This window comes from Lissotriton vulgaris, chromosome 5 (assembly GCF_964263255.1).
Source record: "Lissotriton vulgaris chromosome 5, aLisVul1.2, whole genome shotgun sequence".
Taxonomy (NCBI): Eukaryota; Metazoa; Chordata; class Amphibia; order Caudata; family Salamandridae; genus Lissotriton; species Lissotriton vulgaris.
Window position 1 is genome coordinate 1,469,060,979 of NC_141693.1, and position 23,342 is coordinate 1,469,084,320.

The 23,342-nt window shown below is 44.8% G+C and overlaps 1 protein-coding gene across 1 annotated transcript in view; it reads left to right on the forward strand.

The window, feature by feature from the left end:
* Window positions 1-23,342, forward strand: part of ELK4 (ETS transcription factor ELK4) — a 186,743-nt gene that overhangs the window by 132,064 nt on the left and 31,337 nt on the right. The window contains exon 4 of the mRNA XM_086923428.1: window positions 13,206-13,322. Coding sequence (XP_086779554.1) covers window positions 13,206-13,322 — 117 coding nt within the window. The remainder of the gene's footprint in view (window positions 1-13,205; window positions 13,323-23,342) is intronic.

Consider the following 23,342-nt stretch of genomic DNA (forward strand, 5'->3'; position numbering starts at 1 on the left):
GGGTAGACCTACACATAGATACAATGGAATAAGACTTCCTAATGGACACTTTAATGTCATCACATAAGACAACAACCACACTTCCAATACTTAGTGGAGTGGTAAGGCATGCACCCGAAATATTTAAAGACCCAGTCAGAGCAATCAATCAATCAATCAATCAAGGCATTTATAGAGCGCACTACTCACCCGCAGGGTCTCAAGGCGCTTGGGGGGGGGTTGGGGTGCCGCTCCTGCTCGAACAGCCAGGTCTTGAGTTTCTTCCTGAAGGAGAGGTGGTCTTGGGTCAGGCGAAGGTCGGTCGGGAGGGTGTTCCAGGTCTTGGCGGCCAGGTAGGAGAAGGACCTTCCTCCTGTTGTTGCTCTTCGGATGCGGGGGGCGGCGGCGAGGGCGTGGTTGGTCGATCGGAGGTGGCGTTTGGAGCGTAGAAGTTGAGGCGGTTGTTGAGGTAGCTCGGGCCTTGGTCGTGTAGGGCTTTGTGTGCGTGGGTGAGGAGACGGAAGGTGATTCTCTTGTTGACGGGAAGCCAGTGCAGGTCTCTCAGATGTCCGGAGATGTGGCTGCGTCGGGGGATGTCGAGGATGAGTCTGGCTGAGGCGTTCTGGATCCGCTGGAGTCTCTTCTGGAGCTTGGCGGTGGTTCCGGCGTAGAGGGTGTTGCCGTAGTCCAGTCGGCTGGTGACGAGGGCCTGTGTGACCGTCTTCCTGGTCTCGTGGGGATCCATCGGAAGATCTTCCGTAGCATGCGCAGGATGTTAAAACAGGACGCGGAGACGGCGTTGACTTGTCTGGTCATGGAGAGGGAGGAGTCCAGGATGAAGCCCAGGTTGCGTGCATGGTCTGTCGGTTTGGGTGCGGTGCCCAGGGCGGGGGGCCACCAGGAGTCGTCCCAGGCGGAGGGCGAGGAGCCCAGGATGAGGACTTCCGTCTTGTCTGAGTTCAGTTTCAGGCGGCTGGTCGTCATCCACTCGACTACGTCTTTCATCCCTTCGTGGAGGTTGTTTCTGGCGGCGGCGTCAGGGAGAGGATCAGCTGGGTGTCGTCGGCGTAGGAGATGATGTTGAGGTTGTGTTGGCGTGCGATGGCCGCAAGGGTAATTAATCCCAGACTAGAAAAGAAGTACAAAGCGGCTCCAACTGATCCAGCATATATTAAAGGACAGTTGCCATTGGACTCACTATTAGTGTCAAATGTTATGTTATGTTATGTTATGTTAGGTTTATTTATAAGGCGCACAGATGCTCCAGCAAAGGAGCGTCCTGGCGCCCGACAAGGTAGCAACACAACATAACTGATCAGAACAGAGCAGGGAAAATTCAGGGAAACAGAAAAGTTTTTAAGGCACGACGGAAAGAAAGCAAATCCCTAAGGACACGAATCGCAGGGGGAAGAGAGTTCCACAACGTTGCGGCACGAACTTGAAATGAACGGCCGCCTGCCCTGCAGCGCTGGAAGCGGGGGACAACCGCAAGTTCTAAGTCCGACGATCTTAAAGCCTGGGTCGGAACATAGCGGGACAGAAGATTGGCAAGGATCATTGCAGGGGATCCCTTGAGGATTTTATAGGCTAAACAAAGGACCTTAAACTGGATCCTTTGCGCAATCGGAAGCCAATGCAGCGTACGCAGGGTATTAGCAGTAGGGCAAAATCTGGGAAGCCCCACCACGGCTCTCGCTGCAGCGTTCTGAACACGCTGTAAGCGGGTGATTCCGAGAGAAAGAGAGCTAATTCACAGGCAACAGGGGATGCTCCACCCCCAGACAAAGAGTCTAAGCTTTTAGATGCTTCGGGAAAACGCACCATTTCACAAGCTGCTAATGTCTGGAGGATTGCTAACACTCAGGTTTTGTTAGCAAGATGTGATAGAGGTCATTATGATGAGTTAGAGTCCCTCGTGCAACACTTGCCAGAGCAATACAAGACTAGGGCTTCGGACCTAATACAGGAAGGTAAAGTTATAACAAATACCTCCATAGGATGTGCATTAGACACAGCAGACACAGCTTCTAGAGCAATAAATACAGGGGTATTGTTGCGTAGACATGCATGGTTACGCATCTCTGTGTTTAAACCAGAAGTACATGCCAGTATCTTAAACCAGCCATTTGACCAACAACATCTTTTCGGTCCATCAGTTGATAGTGCACTAGAAAAGCTGAAAAAAGATATAGACACAGCAAAATCCATGGGAGCTTTACAAATATAAGTCCATAGACCTTCCTTTCGTCGCTCCTCATATAGGGGCGCCTCTAAAAGTTTCCAAACTGACAATACCTCCTCTTCTTTTAAAGCGCCCAACCAAACCTCGCCTAATAAAGGATATTATAGAGGAGGTTATAGAGGAAACAAAAATAAGGGCAGAGGTAGAGGAAACAACAATCGCAACACCTCTTCTCCCAAGCAGTGCCTTTCATCCCCCCAGACCATTCCACTCCTGTCGGGGGGAGGTTACAACAGTTCTTACCTGTCTGCAACTCCATCACCACAGACAGGTGGGTAAGACAAATAATTCAGTCAGGTTATTGTCTGGAGCTCACTTCCACTCCTCCAACAATACCACACAGCGTCCCATGTCACGGGAACACCTCATACTGCTAAGACAAGAGGTGGAATCTCTACTGCAAAAGAATGCAATAGAACCAGTCCCAAAAGAACATCAAAACACAGGAGTTTATTCTCTATTCTTTCTCATACCCAAAAAAGACGGGTCCCTCAGACCTATTTCAGGTCCAAAGCCACTAAACCTGTACATGCAATCAGACCACTTTCATATGGTCACACTACAACAGGTTCTACCGTTGCTAAAGAAGGGAGACTTCCTTGCCGCATTAGATCTCAAGGACGCCTACTTCCACATTCCCATACATCAATCGCACAGAAAGTACCTAAGGTTCATTCTAGAAGGTCAACACTACCAATTCAAGGTACTCCCTTTCGGAGTAACTACAGCACCTCGAGTGTTCACAAAGTGTCTAGCAGTAGTAGCAGCACACTTAAAAAAGGGACAACATCCATGTCTTCCCATTTCTGGACAATTGGTTAATAAAATCCAAGTCATACAACCAATGTGTACAGCACACGCATCAAACAATATGTCTGCTACACAAACTGGGATTCACTGTAAATCAAAGGAAATCCCATCTCCAACCATCCCTGTCTCAGCAGTATCTGGGTGCTACAATAGATACCTCCAAGGCAATAGCGTACACCAACCCAGCAAGAATGCAAACTATGCAGGATCTTATCAAAAGATTCCAGCCACAACACTCACTACCAGCTCGAGTGCTTATGCAACTAATAGGATGATGGCATCTTGCATTTTCATAGTGCCATATGCATGACTACAAATGCGCCCCATTCAAGAGTGCTTGGCAAGTCAGTGGAATCAGGCTCGGCAACAAATAACAGATCTGGTGGTGGTAGAAGACCGGACATATCGCTCTCTGCAATGGTGGAACACCAAAAACCTTTCCAAGGGCCGGCCGTTTATAGAACCTGTTCCACAGATAATACTAACCACAGGCGCATCTCTCACAGGATGGGGAGCGCATTTACAAAATCACAAAGTACAGGGTACATGGACAATGCAACAAAAACTACTCCACATAAACCATCTGGAGTTACTAGCGATTTTTCTAGCTCTAAAATCGTTACAGCATCACCTATCAATCAAAGCTGCACTAGTCCGGACGGACAATATTAAAAAACAAGGAGGAACACACGCCCTACAGCTCTCCCGGCTGGCACAGAGCATATGGAGATGGGCCATTCCGCAGAACATTTTTCTATTAGCAGAGCATCTACCAGGAATTCACAATCAAGTTGCAGATCTGTTAAGTCATCAAAGACAACAGATACACAAATGGGAACTTCATCATCAAGTTCTTCAGCCATTTTTTGCAAAAGTGGGGTCATCCAGAGATAGATCTGTTTGCTACAACCCACAACTCCAAATGCCTAAGCTTCGCCGCCAGATACCCACACCCATTATCCTAAGGCAATGTATGAACTGGTCAAACAAATTTGGGTACGCTTTTCCACCTCTCCCACTAATTCCATTAGTGGTACGCAAGCTACAGCAACATTCTCTCACATTGATTCTCATAGCACCAATGTGGGCAAGACAACCCTGGTACACCACGCTACTAAAGATGTCAGTAGTACCACATCACAAACTAAAACTCTCTCCACATCTACTAACACAGAACCATGGAGAGATAATGCATCCAGACCTAATGCAGCTCAATCTAGCGATTTGACTCCTGAGGTCTTAGAATTTGGATATCTAAATTTACCACCTGATTGTATGAATGTCATAAAAGAAGCAAGATGCCCTACCACTAGAGCATGTTATGCAGCAAAGTGGAAAAGGTTTGTTGTATATTGTACAAATAACAACATCAATCCCTTAGATGTTTCCATACAAAACAAGATATGCTATCTGTTACATCTACAAAGATCCAACTTAGCGTATTCCTCAATCAGGTTACATCTTGCTGCTATAGCAGCATATCTTCAAAACAGGCAACATTTGTCATTGTTTAGAGTACCTGCAATCAAAGCTTTTATGGGAGGACTTAAAAGAATAATTCCTCCTAGAATACCACCCTCTCCAGTGTGGAACTTAAATATTGTTCTCACAAGACTTATGGGTCCTCCTTTCGAACAGAAGTGTGAATTACAATTCCTTACATGGAAAGTTGCTTTTTTAGTAGCTGTTACTTCACTTAGAAGAGTAAGTGAGTTACAAGTATTAACAATTCAAGAACCATTTATACAACTTCATCATAATAAAGTGGTTCTTAAAACAAATCCAAAGTTTCTCCCAAAGGTCATTTCACCTTTCCACCTCAATCAATCTATTGAGTTGCCAGTATTTTTCCACCAACCACAAACAGTGGCAGAAAGAGCTCTACATACATTAGATGTAAAGAAAGCGCTTCTCTACTACATTGATAGGACAAAACCCTTTCGTAAAACTTAACAACTGTTTGTGTCTTTTTCTCCTCCACATAAGGGAAATCCAATTTCAAAATCAGGCATTGCAGGATGGATTTTTAAGTGCATTTAAATTTGTTATCAAAAAGCAAAACGCATTCTATCCATTCCCCCTAGGGCTCATTCTACCCGTTAATTAGGGGCATCTATGGCATTCCTAGGGAACATACCATTAGACGACATCTGTAAAGCAGCTACATGGTCTACTCCGCACACATTTACAAAACACTACTGTGTTGATGTGCAGGCAAAACAACAAGCAAGTGTGGGCCAGGCTGTACTCAAAACATTATTTCAAACTACTGCAACAGACATGGGTGGTCGCCGCTAAGGGAGAAACTGCTGTGCAATCTATGCAATAGTGTGTGGTCTGCGGCCCATATGCCTCAAACGGAAAATGCTACTCACCAGTATGCATCTGTTCTTGGCATGTAGGGCTGCAGAATCACACACGCCCACCCGCCTCCCCGGCTACCAGTGTCTGTTCCAGTATTATTTTATTTAGATATACATGGTCATCTCTATATGTACTCATACAACTCCATCATTTGCCCAATGGCGAAAACAAAGATGGAGTTGATGCCCATGCGCACTACGATCTAAGGGAGGAGTCATCCAACAGACAAAAGACTCTTCCAAGACAACAACAAAGTGTAATCATCCGGGCCCACTACCAGATGGTGATCTAATGCAACAGTGTGTGGTTCTGCAGCCCTACATGCCAAGAACATTTTCCTCTGGCATGCCTTTTGTTGGCAGATATAAACAAATGCGTTTATGGCATTGCTCAAACATCCTTCTTCTCAAACCGAATGAAGACACAATCTTTTCTCCTCTAAATACAATACCATGCTTCACATTAAGGTTGTTCCTTATCCTCAAATTCAATTTTTAACTCTCCACTGAGCTTCTGCTCCTCTGGCCATCCTGACTTGGAACAATGCAAGACCAAAATAAATGGACTTGTTTTGTTTATGAATTAAAAAAAAAATGCAAGACCTTTTTAAGCTCCATATCTGTTTCGATACGCCTTCCTCATCGCCTTCAATCACAAACACAACAGTTATAAAATAATTCTCACTCCACCAGCCATAAGTTGTTGGCTAGGGGTTTATAGTCTGTTCTTATAATAAACTTAATTCTTCAAACAAATATTTTGTAGTGTTCCGAGGCCCAGACACATGCAAGTAACTTCCTTTTGATTACAGATTCATTCCTTGATGCCTCTCTTGAAGTCTGGGAACCATTCCCAACCACCCACACACTTGTGTGGGTCAATTTCCTGTTTGGCCATACAGTTCTAATCAGCTCATGCCTAGCTTTAAAATACCAGGCACAAGAGTCCATAATGTGGATTTCTACACCACTTTAACATTTAAAGATAACTTGCCTTGAATCCTATGATCGCCCACACCAAGTACTAGTTGACGGTTAAGAGTCTCTAATTATCCTACTCTTCCCATGTAACCATATTGACCTTTCTTGAGGTCATCCTTTTTCATATCTAAAATTCTAACATGGCTAAAACTGTCACACACGTAGCACTGAGGTTTTAGTTACTTCTCTGTGCTCCTTACAATGTCCCATCTCCTTTTCTCTCTATCTTGCTTTCTAATTATAGCATTTACTACATTAGCTGTCTCTTATTTCTTGAATGTATATATCTCTCAATTCTCTATGCATTTTGCTATGTTGACAGCTGTCTTCATTGTTAAGTACAAGCAAACCTGCAGTCTCTCCTGCCCTTTTTTGTTCTTGCACCTCATGAAAATTGTGGTCTCTTCAAACCTGTTCAAAGTTTATATGCTCAAAGTCACCCGATCCAGCTAAGGTCTTTAATACTTCTAGGTACCCTTCTGTTTATTCACAATGACCCCTAGAGTAGAATCATTGAATGCACTATAACTGCACTTATGCTTCACCCGTATTGTAAGCGCAACTATTTGATGTTATATCATCAGTCTAAACCAACAGCTGTATTTGCCTCTAACGAGGGTAAGTTCTTGACCTCATGCGCCCCTAGGCTAAGTTTCAGTAATGCTAATTTATGTGCGGCAGTGCAGTTTCTCCTTCCATGACTTATACATATGCCAGAAAGACCATGTACCAATCCTCCCAACATATGGACAGCTCTCCTGCGTATTGCAGAAGGATGGTTGTGAGGCAACAGAAGACATGGCTTGTCTTAAATGACTAACAGTTTGCGCTGAAAAATAAGTTACAATAATCCAGGTAGACACCATTGTCTGTTGTTGGCGTTCACAGAATCCCACTGAATAAGTGCCCTGATGTGTGTGAACTCACCCAGTGATCCTCTTGTAAAAATAACTCCCCAGATTATTCTTCGTTGTGAAGGCGATGTGGCAGAAAACAGTGCACCTTGAGTATCAAGCTAAAGTGTTCTGCTTTGATGGTGTAATAGCAGCACCAAGTGCATAAATGTAGTTGTCCAACTAATTAGTTTTGTAATTTATTTTGCCACCATTACTGGTAACATCTGTGCAGAGTTTAGAAATCCACGGAATTGTAGCCTCACGCTTTAAAAGTTCAAGGCCTCTAGCATACATTTGGCAAGAAAATGAAATCACGGTACCTCTTTTTCCTTCCTGTCCTTTATCCCTGTTTTATCATTTGGTGGCACTCTTTCACTATATAGTGCAAACTCCAAGGCTGAGAATAGAGTGCACAGAACAGTCTGTGCTAATTTGAAGGCAGGGTGGCCCCTCCTCCTTCCACACTCAGGCTATAATAGTGCTGTGGACCGTAGCACTGTAAATGCCTCACTCCAACGCACCATTTTCTACCAAATGGAGGCTGAGTGGACTTGTTCCTGCATGTGCACTATGTCTCACCAGTGTGCTTGACTCCCCACTCGGCTATGAAAATATGACGTCGCTCTCCATGGAACATGTGCGCCCCAGTGACAGTACTCTACACCAGTAGATTAGAGCAGTGACATAGGAATGCAACTGGGCTGAAGAGATCTCTCCTTTCTTTGACATCAGTAGTAGCTTCACAGAAGACACTACACTTATCTACCTTGTTGCACCTACGTGGTAGTTCAACTTGTCCACATTGTGGAATTGACAAAGCAGTCAATAATGTTATATTTGATGGCATTTGTGGCTGTAGATTCACATGCTTAGCCTAAGTCCTCCATTTTGTGTTGGGCTCGGAAGTGTGCAAGTTGTTTTTCTTTTGAGTCACAAGGTGTAGTGACTCCTCCTCTTGCTTGCAATGTTCATGGTCCTCGACTCTATTAATAGATTGTTTTTTTTTCCCCGTTTTGTTCGGACATGTGCTCTGCTGCTCCTGTTTGATACAGTTACTGGGTTCTTCTCTAATACAGTCAGTATTATTTTCTATCACTGTTCGAACATTGCTTCCCTCCTTATACAATCAATGTCAAATTTGTCCAGCGAACTCTATTCGACCATGGCCCCCTTGGGCCTTAACCCTTCAGGATAGAACTTCTCTTTGTTCACTCCAATGGATGTATTTGGTAAAGGAATGGAAGCCTTTTCGATTTTGCCCTTTTTGTCTCGCCAAGTTTCCATGCACCGACCTAAACCAGGTGTGTAACTTGTGCTTATCTCCTGAACATCAGGAGGCAACCTTTGAGGCCTTTAGGTCTTTTCGATCTAATAAGATACTCTGAGATCGAAGGGCTAGAAGGTTACAAATATTTCAACAGGGCATCCATGATACACCAGACCTCTTTGGTTCGGAAGATCCTGAACTCGATGTAGAGATACATCCATAGAGGCACATCCATCGGCTGCAGATGAAGTCAACACCTTTCCAGACGACAGATCTGGGTCTGGCATGGAGTTACACAACATCACTCCAGGGCAACAACTTGTGAGCACTGTGACCCCTCCACGTGACTACAGCCGGTACCGGCAAAGCCTCACCTGCCTCACTAGAAAAGGACAGTCGTTGAGTCACCACTGCCTTTGGGCAGTGATCAGCACCAAGCAGCTGTTTCCAAAACATCCAGCCACTGCTGGACGTTTAAAAAACAGCCTCGACATCAGGCTGTCGATCCAAGGACCTCACCATTGGACTCGAGTTGACCTTCGATGCCGAAACCCTCCATATCCGCCTCAGGCGGCCTTTCGGCACCTAAATCTTCGGAACCGAAATAAAACTCCACTAAGGCACCGAGTAAATCTGCCTCTGAACCAAAACCTTTGTCACCAAAAATACCTGTGCCTAAACCTCCACCGGAGCCGAAAAACATACATCTTCTAGACATTCTACAGATACTGTGCTACCAGTATTCAAGAGACTTCATCAAGAATTGAACACTCGTTAAAAACATCTGATGATTCATACTAATGCAGGACGTATCCTCACCAGGTCTCCCCATTCAGGAGTGCAGCCTGCTAAAAGGCAACTATCTTTTGAGGAGACCATTGTTGTTCCTGTTCCTCCAAAGAAAAAGAAGAGGGAGGATTAAGCCCACTGCACATCAGTACACCACCACTGCCTGCTGTGCACACTTGTTCACCACAGCTGTCATTAGTTCACCACCCTACTGAATCATCGTAGGGTTCTTTTCACTCGTTCACAGAGATGGAGAGTGGTGATCAATTTTCCATACTGTCTCAAGATGGCTGGGACTCATGATGCAGATCCTCACGATAACCCCGATCCAGATCTCTTCCTATCAAGACCTTCCCCTCCTGATGACACCACTACTCCCAAAAGGATGCTATAGTGGTGCAGCGGTTCCTAATCTGTGCGCCGCGGCAACCTTGTGCGCTGTCGAAACTAGCTAGGGACACCGTGAACAGATGGGCGTCATAAAAGTGAGAGGAGACTCGGAAATCATAATACCTCTATACAGCAGTACCTCACACTACTACGCAAGACTGTCATTCGCAATCAGGTGCAGTTTCTTTTTTCCCTGTTTTTCTATTATATACCTAATTTCTCGACTTAGGGTGTCAGTATGGCACTACTATTACGCTAAGGGGCATCAGTGCACTTTATAGAAACAGAGACTGAGATTTCTGATAAATATATTAAACTACAAAAGAAAAGTAACCCCGCCAGAGTTGATCATTTCTATGTTTACTTGACTTCTCCGATTCTGAGGCAGAGGGTTCAGGGTGGGGGTCAGGGAGAGCCCGGGAACAGTTGTAGAAAATGTTTTGGTCAGACCAGAGGGGATTTTAATATTATCACTTTTTGCCAAATAACGTCTTTGCCTCTGAGGTTTCCATATTTCCTTGCTTGAGTTAGTTTAAAGACATGTAATCATTAGAAGTGACTTTATTCATGCTCCAGAAAGGAAATCTGTTGGAATTAGCAGGGTAGTGAGGCTTTCAGGGGAACAGTATAGACTTCACAGTGGACTCGAAGTGCACTTTCAGGCAGAGTGGAAAGTCAAGCGGTTTCTTCCAGGACAAAAATGGTAGCAAAGACTTCAATTTGTAATTTGTTGACTCTTTCTTTTTTGAACTTTCGCTGGTACTCTCAGGCAATGAGGATCTATTTAGTGATTATCATCCTTTTTTCAGGATTGGGCAGTGAAAGGCAGTAAGGATGTCAGCAAAGGAGGGAATTTTCATATATATTTTGATTGTGATCCTCATAATGGTGACTGGAAAAGAGAACTCCTCCACTATGAATCCCGCTGGCTCCATATACAAAGTGAACAATGCTAAGATAGTATAGAGCCATGATGGATTGCTCATTAGACCGCTACATGGTAAGAGTAGGCATTTACCATTCTAAGCAGCTAAACCAGCTAAGAGCCATACCTTCAGATCTCAGGCGAGTCCTGAGGATTTCACTGAGGCTCAGATGATCAACTGTCTAAAAGAGAAGACTGTGGCCAAACGGGTGACTTTTCTACACTAGATGGCTTTTCCCAAATTTGGGATGTTCTGGGTTGGCAATTGTTAGAATGAGAAAATGGAGACAACACTGTTTGAGGAAGCTAAACTCATGCCGTTAGGAATACGAGTAAAAGCTACCAACATGAAATGTTGAAATATTTTGTGATCTTGGACTAATGGTCGCTCATCATGATGTTGTCGGATTAGTGACTACGGGGTAGCCTCATGGTCCTCACTCTAGGATTACATCTATGATTATAATACCTTCATCAACTTCATCCCAGATCTCTGTCTTGCAATCAGGCCCGTGAGGTCTTGGAATTTGGATACTTAAATTTACCTCAACAGTGTATGGCTATTCTTAAAGAAGCAAGAAGGCCCACTATTATGCCTGCTATGCAGCAAAGTAGAAATGCTTTGTTCACTGTGGTCATTCAAAGGGTATTAACCCCTGAACTGCAAAGCCTCAAAGCATTCTGCTAACTTCTCCATTTACAAACCTCAGGGTTATCTATCACTTCCATAAAACTACACCTAAATACGGTTACCGCATATCTACGGAACAGGGAACACATTTCTATATTCAGGGTTCCTCTCATTAAAGCTTTTTTAGAAGGCATCAAAGGAGTTATCCCACCTAGGGTTCCTCCAACACCAGTGTGGAATCTCAATGTTGTGTTAACAAGGTTAATGGATTCCCCATGTCAACATTTACACTCCAGCCCTCTCCAGTTCCTATCCTGGAAAGTTACTTTTCTCATTGTAATCACTACACTCATAGTGCCAGTGAGCTTCAGTCATTAACTCTAGAAGAACTACATAGAGAAGTGGTAGCCGGTACTAACCCTAAATTCCTTCCACAATTGGTTTCACAGTTCCACCTACATCAATCTATTGAGTTGCCAGTATTCTTTCCACAATCCTATTCTGTTGCGGAAAGAGCTTTAAACACACTGGATGTAAAAAGAGCTCATGTATTATATATACAGAACACAATCATTTAGAAACAAATATTTGGTGCATTCTCAAAACCTCAAAAATGAAGGGCCATTTCTAAAGCAAGAATTTCACATTGGATTGTAAAATGCATCCAAACTTGCTATGCTAAAGCTGAACAAACTTTACCTATCCCTCCAAAGGCTAACTCTACGTGCAAAAAGGGAGCCTCCATGACCTTTGTAGACAATATACCCATAGCTGACATGTAAGGCTGCTACATGGACTACACCGCACACATTTACAAAACATTACTATGTCTTGGCCCGTCAGCAAGCCAATGTTGTCCAAGTGGTTCTACCTACACGATTTCAACCAAAGGCAAACCCACACAAGTTACTCACCTTTTGGGAGGAAAACTGCTTTACAGTCTATGCTAAGCATGTGTATCTACAACTGCACATGCCATCAAACGTAAAATGTAACTTATCCAGGAAGCATCTATTTGTGGCATGTAGTTTTGTAGATTCACATGGACCCACCCTCCTCCTCAGACATCTGTATGGTTGCGCTTGTATACATTAAACATTATGCTATTTTTGGATTGTCATCTCTCTGGATACATCATCCTTCACACTCCATCCCCACCCACCAAGCGGAAAACAATCTAACAATGAAGTCGAGTACCATGTACATTGCAAGCAAGAAGAGTAGTCACTACACCTCGTGACTCAAAACAATTATTTGAAGAAAAACAACTTCCAAGACCAACACTAGATGGTGGATCAATGCTAAGCATGTGAATCTACAGCACTACATGCCACAAACTGATGCTTTCTCTGTACGTAATATTTTTCATTTCTTTTAGGGCACTTCCACAACAGAATAACAACAAGCGTTAAAATGTTTGCTTCCTCTCACACTTAGATGCCCCTGCAGGGCCCAACCAACTGGTCCAATTGTCAATACCCTCAGCCCCCAGAATTTGTTGCTCTGCTGCAGTTCCGGATGACGCACGCTAGATTCCAAGCCACACCCACATCTGGCAACCAGCTCACTACCACAGTTTCAGCCAGAGTTATTTACACACTAGTCTTTATTGGCATGTCTACTACGGACCCCAGTACTGTATTTTGTGTCTCAAGTTATGTTGGTGGCCTATAATGTCATTATGGGAGGACACATGCATATAAGTTCTATGTACTGATGTTCGAAAAGCAGAGTGATAACTGCATGGTTTGGTTTATTAGTGTCTCAAGTGTAAGGAGAAGTTATATTTCTGCAAAGCCCCTTCTTTCATTGTGATGTTCTAGTTGGCGTACTATCGACTGCTCAGTTTTTTTTGCAAGTCTCATATCTGCTGTGCTATACTAAGGTATAGTGCTGACATTAACATTACCATTGCTGCTATTTGTGTTTCAGACACCGATTCTACTCACACCCAGCCCTCTCCTGTCTAGTATTCACTTCTGGAGCACACTCAGTCCTGTGGCACCACTGAGTCCAGCCCGGTTGCATGGTGCAAACACCCTATTCCAGGTAAGACCTTACTTAGCTTCGAGTGTGTTCACACAAAATCTGGTTCTATATTACTGGTGTGACGGCATTTGCTTATCTGTGAGTGAATACATGAGGTATCACTTAGAATGCTTTTACAGTTCAGTGTGATCCAGTTTACATAAATGTGTCCTAAGCCAGCCGGTGACCCTGTTGGAGCAGAGGATGCTTGGCAATAGTGTTCTACTACCCTAGCACCATGGAAGCATGTACTGCATGTAATTAAATGGATGTATAATAATTTGTACAGCATTAGTAAAAACGTGTGCCACTTTAAGCTGAGCACTATGTGGAATGACGTTAACAAATTGTCTTTGATGTACTGAAAGAAGGCATGTTTTAAAAAATTGCAGAGTATGTGCATGAGTTTACATTGCACTTTGTAAGTGGTACCTACATGAAATCCAAACAGGAGCAAAGTATTGACTTAAATTTCAGCTGAGGTACTACCTACAATATTAGTTCAAATATTAAAATCACAAAATAAATTCAGTTGAAAGAGCCCAGGTGAAAGCTGCACTAAGAGTGTTTGTTTTCTAAAGCTGTCAGTAGCTCTATGAGTTGTGTTATTTTATAGAGCTGGTCTGCTGTTTAGAAGGGTCCTCCAGTGCAGAGAGGAAAAACTGTTTTGCCTCACTAATAATAATCATTCTAAGTAATTAATCTTTATGGCTTGATTGTTCAAAACTGTTGCACTGCAGTACACAGTAAATGCATTAAAACATATGTAACATACATAGGGTGCGATCGCCATCGGCCTTTAAAATACGGAACCCTGGAAAGGGACTCAACCTACCCTGTAGATTAAGGTGGAACTGCCCCAAGCCTGTTGCTACCAATAGTCCTGACCAGTGGTCTGTGCATAAAATTTGAGACGCGCCAATAGTGTGTGACCAGTTTTCTATGTGAACTCCTCCTGCCCCAAGGCATTACGGGTTCTCTTAAGCAGATTTTCTGAACAGTGTACCAGTGAAAGGGCAGGTGCGGCAGATAGTGCAGTGTGCCTAGGATAAAATAAGAACTTTATCAAGACTGTTCTTTAAAGCTGCATGTGCAAAGGTCTAGGTGTCTAAAGACTCTAGCCGACGGATGGACATGCACAACAGTTAAAGTGCAATGTACTTAAACTAGAATGATAACTGCGTTTGAGCAAAGGCTAGTTAATGTGTTTAAGCTGTTATTGCTAAAAAGGTGCATGTACAAGGGTTTAGGCATCTATGGGCTTTAGCCGACTGATGAACCTATTTGCCTTTAGAGGGAAGGTTTTTTAAAGTGTTCCAAGTGATGTATATTGAGGGAAGGCAAAGGAAAAAACACCGTCCGCAATGCCAGGTCAATAGGTCACTGGAGGCATTATCTGAACAGATGAGTAAACAGCGGGCTAGTCCTGTAAAGTCTTTGCTCCGCTTACAGCCTGCGTACATTAATAAAAAATCAAGAGTGGGAGTCTGGGCTGAAACCAGAGCTGTTAATTGTCTAATCCCACCCCTTCTCTTCAACTGCTGGAGCCTTGGCCTCCAACATTTTTAAGAAACCATGGAGAGTTCACCAGTGCACAGTGTAGTCTAATGTCCGATGGTTCAAAGCAGGCCAACACAACCTCCCTGCAGGACCTTAAGCCCCGGACGTTCTACCTTCTTCGTAGCAGCTCCCGCACAAGCGCAGTAAATGGATATTACATTTCTGGCCCTGGTTGCATACCCGACAATTTGCCAGATCCTCAAATCTTTTCCATGCGGTATGATACATTGGGGTTGGGATTGGCCCCCTCCTGAATTTCATGAACTGTACCTTGGTTAAATCACTATAAAGTTTGCTTAGATAGCGCTGTGATTTCAGACACATATAGGTGTGCAGCATCATCCAGCTTTGTTTGCGTTGAGACAGGCAGGCCTTGTCCTCTAGTAATGGGAGCTGTTGAGTGCTTGCTTTTCCCAGCCTTTTGAACTTCTGATGGCTAATGGATAGGACCCAGACACTCGTTAGTCCAAGCATGCTTAAGGACTGAGACAGGTGGGACCTTGCCGAGGAGCTTTGCTTTGTTTCCAATTAGGACCAAAGGTTGGCCCAATGAATCTTCTTTTGCTGACCTGTGTTTGTAACACAATATTGTAATGTTATGTTCCATACAGGTACCCTAATATAGTGCTGGGTAATATCATACACCTTCACTTACATTACCTCCCCTACACAACACAGTAACAAGCTTTTTAGGATTGAACCTTTACCTAGTTATAGTCCTGGGTGCAGAAGGAGGGTTTTCCCTGAACAATAGCGTCCTATAACTTCATCAATAGACTCACACAGTATGAATGAATGTTCATAAGGGTTCTTGGAAACCAGGCAGGGGCTACACCACCTGCATAATATCTACATACAAGGTTCATCCCATACGTCATCCTCAAATCCAACAATGGCTAATACAAGAAACAAGGGACAAAGGACCCCTAGATACTTTCTGTATAAATACAGCACATCTTGCTAGTGTTAGCGAGAGGAGACCGAGACATCCAGCCGACACACTGACCAGAGACGCTGAGGCTCCTAGATGCAGACGCTCCCGCTGACTGGCCACCTTCCATGCCATTGTCTGCTTAGAAATGCCAAACTCCAGCCTTATCTAGGATGGAGATGAATCAAAGGGAAGCTGAAAAAATGTTCTGTAGATCTTGAGAAGCATTATATTCAGTATTGCACTGTCCCGCCCCTTAAGAGCCTCACTTCCGTAAGCTATGGTTGGGAGAATCTTTGATTTGGAAAATCTGGAGGATAGACTTAAGCATAAGACCTTTTAGTTTTGTATAAAGAGACCTAAGGGCGAAGGATAAGGCGATGCCCTTCTTCCTGATTTCATTTAACTGGTCGCTGAATTTCCGTTATCGTTGAAGTGGACTCCAAGGTACTTAAAACGTTTAGTTGACCCTACCTTTTCTTGATCAAGAAACCATGTTGGTTTTTGTAGTCTAGTTCCTTGAACCACCAGGATCTTAGTTTTCTTTTTGTTGAGTGTCAGGCCATTCCTAGTTGAAAAGGCTGAGGTAGCGTCCAGAAGGCCCTGGTTCTGCTTATCATTACTAGGGTGACCGCCTACAGCAGGTTTGAGAGCTGAAAGACCCCCCCCCCCCCCACCCGATGGGGGCCAATGGGAATTAACGTAGTCCAAAGTAGGTGTCAGATCAAATAAGAACAGGTTAAATAATGTTGGTGCAAGGACACAACCCTGCTTGATACATTGCATGGTTTTAATTGGCCTGGATAAGCAAGAACCATCCCCAAATTTTTTTTATTTTTTTTTCTGACCCATGTAGTAATTCCAGAGCCCCTAAGCAGGCCACCTAGAATATTGAGGAGGGTCAATTTCCATCAAAGCTTCCCCCTGTCAACCCTATGGAATGCAGACCGGTTTTCTATAAAGCCTAGGTATACGTACGTGATCAGGCTACTGATTGCCTTGCTGACGCGTTGGCACACGAAATCAGATACCGCAATGAGCAGTTTGATTCAACTGAACACCTGCTCACCCTAAGATTCCAACCGAATGGCGGATTTCGCATCTTTAATATCCATAAGAACTACATGTAGTACCTCACACCACCACGACTGGATCCAACCGGACGGTGGATTTTGCATCTTTAATTTGATTAAGGACTCCAAGTGGTACCAGATACCACCACTACTACTGAGGCTGTCCTTGCCTTGTCCTGAAGAAGACCCGCAGTGACTTTCGCAATCACACACAACCTTGGGTCGAAACGTCGCGGACAATCCATACCATACAGTCTCCACCCCATGAAAAATAACAATCCAAAAGAGGGCTTGTGGAGATTTGCGCTATAAGGGACAGATTCCTATTGATTCAAACATTTTATATGCCATTTTGTATATAACTGCACTGTATATAGTATCTTCACTTAAACACCTAGTCATTTTAAGATCACTTATTCACTTACAAGTCACATTTCGTCTTTGTAACTATGAACTTGTTTTGTTGACAGCCTCACTTAAAATTTCTAAGACAAAGAGTACAATATACTAACTTTGATTTATTTCATCCTCGTGTGTTTCTGTTTATTTTTGTCATAAACAGACTAGAATCCACTTGGACGGCGGACGTGATCCCTACTGTGGTGGGGAGCACTTAGTGTTTTTTTAAAATACCCCTCACACACCAACAGGCCCCTTCGTGTCATGCTTCATCATCGGGGTCTTCGCACCCCTCTACGGGATGCGGCATGCTGCAAACGACGATTACGTGGGAGCACTAATTCAGACTATGTGTGGTGTGTGTAGGGTAATGATCTCATTTGCAGGTAGTGCACTCACTAGTCACATATTGAAATCGCCTCATATCATAAGGCCCTTGCTGGACTTCTCCGACCTAAGGCCTTTAGTGATGTCAATCAGATTTTCAGTTACCTCAGTCCGTGAGGTGGCATTTGGGTGGACATAAACGTTTGCCGAGGTAATTCTCTTGCTTTGGCGGTTGAAGTTTTAAGGGATAGACCTACTACTTGCAGGCCTGTATCGTCGCTGTCTTGTTCCCAGGTCTCAATTGCACTGGTAACGGATATGTAAATGGCGAGACCACCAATTCGGCTCCTGTGCTTTCATTGTTTGATTGCAGGAATGAAGTGATTTGTGTAGCCCTCAAGATGGTGAGCCTTCTGTGACCAAGTATCTTGTAGTAAGACAATTTGAAAAGAGCAGAGTTATTGAAGGGTTTCCAGGTCTCACAGTTTGCCTTTCAATTGATCTTCCAGGAGCACATCATGAGCTCCTGATCTGAGTGATCGATTAAGGTGATATTTTGTCAGTGTAGCAGTCTGGTCGAATTTAAAGCTCCTGACAACCAGCCCGAATTGTCTGCCACTTCAGGGCCAGAAGCTGGCTTATCATGGTGGTCTGGGTTGACTCTGTGTGGAGACCTCTTTCCTCAGGCTTCCAGGATGTGTGGGTATCCAGGTTTCATAGATGGAATTATAATACTCCCCCACTGTTTGAGGGTATCCGTATATCTCAGGACTTTGTGGCAGCTCAGTGGCTCTCCAGGTTAATTTGGTTGTTATGTTACCCTGGCCAGGCCCTGGAGCGATGAATTCAGTGGAGGTGATGTCTTGCGATGCGACTTCTTGGATCGTGCCCATTGATCGAACTAGTTTGAAGATATTACATCAATTTAGTATGTCAAATGGACCCCTGGACATGTATTCCGAATAGAATAGCGTGCAGGCAGTTGTAATTGAGACTTGCTAAATGTCTTGGAAGCCAGCACGTGGCTTAGTAGATTATTGATCGGCCCAGTCCAGGTGGTGGGTTTTGCAGGATCTCTTGTGGCTGCGAAAGGTAGAACATGCAGATTATGGGATTCTCCCGAAAGTGCAATGAACGTGACTGCTACCCTACTATTATTGCTTTGTGCTTTGTTGAGAAAGACAAAAGGACCCCCATCATGGGTATTGGAGTCTGAGGTCTACCTGCCCAGGTTGGATGTCAGAAAGAGGGTTGTATGGGGCTCCAGTATACCTTTTTGTGGCACTTGCTTGGGGCTTTCCTGTGGTATTGATTATTTGGTGCACAGTTGCCATATACGTATTGCTGTGCGAGTTTTTCAGAGAGGCAGTTGGGCCCCAAGCAGGTGCTTTTGAGCCTGGTGTTGACCGGCTCCGCTTAGCTGATAGTGGAAGGTTTATGTGAGGATCCAATTTCTCTGTCATGGCTGCCTCTGTGACATCTTGTGGGCTGCTTGCTTGGGAGGTTTCCATAGTGTTGGTCTTTTGGGAGACAGAAATGAGCTCCGGGGTTGGGCATGCGTCCATGGGTGCCTCTTCCAGGAATCTGGAAGGATTTTGTTGTTTGACCAGGGCTGACAGGGCTGGTCTTTTTCTAGTGTAGAAGATTGGGCTGGCCACCATGTTATGATTCTGAATTAGGTTTTTGTTGCAGCCCTTCCTTTTCTTTTATCTCCTTCGTTTAGGCTACCCTTCTGCTGTTCCATGCCAGAATCATGTGGTCCAGCTAAGAAGGGGGTTACATCCTCAGGGTTGGTGCCCTTGACTAAGGCACTCGGTGGTTGCCTTCTGTGCTGCTGTGTCTGAAAATCTCTTGCTGTGGTTTCCCAGCCTCAGATGTCGTAGTTAAATTTTAGCCGTTACCTAGAGCAGCCCGATTTCCATAGTCCACTATTGCTTCTACTTCTTGTGACCAACCTCTGTTCTTTTGGGGTTTCACGTTGACCACATCCTTCATGTTGCCCACTAGCTTTGATTTCATCTCTGGAATTGTAGATAACTGATCAAGAACCAGGGAGCACTTGCTTCTCTGTCTTGACCCCTGTGTTCCCGCTTGAGCCCTTTTTATCAGGTTATTTGGGTTTGAAAGCTTTTAATCGATTTTAGCTATGTTCAGGTCTAGAGTGTCCTGGGGGCTAATCTTAAGTCCATTTTGTTGGCTTGGAAAGTCATTGCCTTCACTGAGCTCTGCAAGGTTCCAAGTGCTGTCGCCCAAAACAACTCTTAGGGCTCCTCTTTTCCGTTTGTAATGGGGCTCCAGTTTATTGGTGCTTCGTTGCCATACAAGGCCAGCATGTTCTCCCATTATTTTGAGTGGAGATAAAATAGATCTATCAGGGTTGAAAATCTACCTCCCTGTAAGCAGATTGGTTTGATCCATTTCCCTGTTATTTTTTTTTAATCCTTGCGGGCCTGGGCATCAGATGGTAGCGATGCTCCCTTGAGTTGCCCAGGTACCGTTGGACTAGTCCCACCAGGTCCTGTCGTGTAGGCTAAGAGAACCTCAGGCCCAGGGTCAACCTGCCTTTTCTCCTCTTCCTCTAGTTGAGTGATTAGACAGGACAAGACTTTCCCACCCAGTGACAAGTTGAACGAAGGCTGTAGCGAGCCTTTGGTTTTGAGTCAGTCTCCCTGGCTGTTTTCTCTGCCCCTTGTTCCACTTGATTGGAGGGGCTAAAGAGAGTACTTGTGCCGAGGTGAACAAGCTGGTCCACGTCCCTGCCCTGGGCAACAATGGCACCCTGATTGAGGTAGCGATCCTTAATGCTTCAGGACTCTTAGGAGCCCTGAAGCTTCCTGGGCCCTCTTCCAGCTGAGGGAAGGACAGAACGATCACAGTGGCGAGGTAAATTTGGAGGTGATTTTTGTCTCGAAGCGGATTGTGCCCTCCTCTCCTGAAATGCGTGTTGCGCTCACATGCCCTGTTGAGTCAGACTGGTGGGCTTTTATTGGTGGTGTTGGAGTTTGTGGAAGTATCTGGTCTAGGGGAGCGGAGTGTGCAGAATCATCTGACCTCTTCCTTCGCCTCTTTTGGGTCACCACTGGCCCCAGTAATTTACTGGATTGCATGGCTTAGGCTGCTTCAAGATAGCTCGGCTCCTGGCTGTTGTCGTCTTGCCCCTGTCAACAATGGAGCCCAGTATCACTGCAAGTACACTCTTAGGTGGACAAATGGAAGGGATTACGTGAGGTGACAGGGTACACTGGGAGGTGAAAGCTTCACCAGACTAACTCAGGCTGCTTCTTTACCTGTCCACCACAACCACCAAGGGTCTCACCAGCCTCCACTATATCTGTGGAGCTCCAGTAGCGGGTTACAGGGGGGCTGGTAGTCAAGTGCGAGGGGAGTGTGTCCTTCTGCCTTACCACCATTGCCTCCCCCCAGTTTTAGATGGCATTGTTTACTTTCCTCAGGTTTTCCACATTCAAGATGGGCCGCCTCACCCCTCCCTTAGGATGTTAACTAGCAGCTTAGGGAGGAGGGCACAAGCACGCACAGTCCCAATGTGGAGAGGTGTAGAGTGCTCCTCAAAACAGCCCGGCTCCCTTGGGCATTAGGGGGCACCTAGGAGAAACTTGGCGAAGCTTAGGACTTGGAGAAAGACATAAGGCCCCTCCTCCAAGTCACTGGAGTCTTACCACAACGCAAGGCTCTGATTCCTCCACCCGGAGCTCCTCAGCATACTTCTAAGCACAGCAAGGCACTTAGACTTAGTAGAGCACATGGTAGAGGTGTTATGCTCTGGCCTGAGGCAATAGATTCCTTAGAGAATCAGGGCGACACCAGGGGACCTTGGAGGTTACCCCCGCTGTGGTCCATGTGCCCTCCAACAGCACTTCTACTTGCCTGCAGCAGGCCTCGGAACCCGGTCCCCAGCGATCACGCCAGCCCTCCAGCCAGCAGACCCTGCCCCGCAGCCAGGGACTGCAGGAGAACACCTTGCCCCGCCCAGCCCTCTGGTCCTCTAGCCTCGTTTTCCTATCTTCACCTCGCTACCCCAGCTGGTTGGTATCGGTACCGCTACTAGATGTTTGGTGCAAGTAACAAAATTAGGTGCCGGGACCAGCTGCACGCCTATTCCTGCTCTTTAAATGAGCGTCGTGTCCAGGCTATGCCCACTCACTCGACAATCGGCTCAGCTCACAGCCTCAGGGCTTGCAATCCAGAACCCCCACTAACGATCTGTAAAACTCGCAGGACAATGAAGCATTGTAGAATGTTCCTCTGTTCAATGATGTCTGTTTGGGTTTTGAGACAGATTGTTAAAAATGTTCAACAGATTGCCCCTTTAGGTGGCATGGATCGTGTAGGAAAAAAAGAATTGTTCTCAATAAGTGTAGGACTTTCTTTCAACTTAATGGGGCAAACCAGCTAAAAAAAACTATCCGCAAATCATTTTGGAAACCTAGGTTAATAAATGTGCATGTAAGTGAGTGTCTAAAAATTACAATTCTACCTATTGTGCATATAAGCTGTCTCAAAGCATTAACTAGGATGATGTTGTTCTCGGACGTAAAGCAGGTTTTCATTAGGCAATGCTGAGTTCCTTGAAGTGTTAAGAATAAGGTTATTAGAAAATCAGTCTGTATGGGGCAGAAGCAGAGTAGCAAGACCTGTGCAGTTACTAGTCAGGATTGTGCAGTGGGTCCGGTTGGACTGGCCTATAGACAGTACCACTGGAATTATGCGGCAGGAGAGGGCCTAATTCTGTGGCAGTGTTGACTAAATTATGCTGCAAGAAAATGTACATTTTGCGGCGTAATGCGACACATTTTGCAATTGTTATTTCATCATTTTTTAGGTTGAGTATTGAACATCTTTTTCGGTCGTATTTGTGGCCTCTTGTGTATACTTCAGTCTATACTTCCTGGTGGGCTTAGCTGCTTTTCATTTGTTTGTTTCAGTGTCCTTCAAAAAGCCTTGCTTACTAGTGGTCAATCCTTCTCTTTGTCCCTCCGTTTTGTCTTTCTGTTCCTCCCACAGAGCAGGGACCAAGTACTGTATTATTATGCTCTGGTTGTTTATCTGTAGTTTTGGGACTTTATTTTTCTCTATTCCTGCTCATGTTACTGTTTGCATGTGTTTTGCTCCACGCCCATAGCTGGCCGCATTGTAATGGAGCATTCGTCTCTCCTCCCATGTGGCTGCATGCCCTTGCCACACTCTCCCTTGTTCCTGGTGCTCCCTTCCTCGTTCCTCACCCCTTTATCCACGTAAGTTGCTTCTTTTTACAGTCCATTGGTGCTAAAGTGCATCAGAAGGCATGCCTCCATTCGAGCTTTGGTAATTGCAGCTGAGTGGGTTAAAACAAGGGTTTTGCTGAAGGTGGCTTATGCACTTTGATCACACATTAAAAGGAGTGCATCAAGGCCTGCATCCTCCCTTACCCACTTTGATATCTCAGCTGTTGCTTTTTTCTCAGACGCCCCATTTCATAGATGGGAGCTCGTTCCTCTGTTGCTTCTTGGCACTACAGCCTCTAGAAGTCAGGGAAACGAGGAAAGCCCCCATTCAGCTGACCATGCGAGGCACATGTGGGCAAGTCTATCTCGATACAGAGGATCCCTCCCAGGAGAGAAGTTTTTCTTTTTTCTTTTCTTTTTTTATATGTATTTTTTATTGAAGTCCTTAATAACAATACAAAATTATGAATAATATACAATCCATCGACATTTCTAAAACCCATTTAACATAGAAAAACATTTACATAAG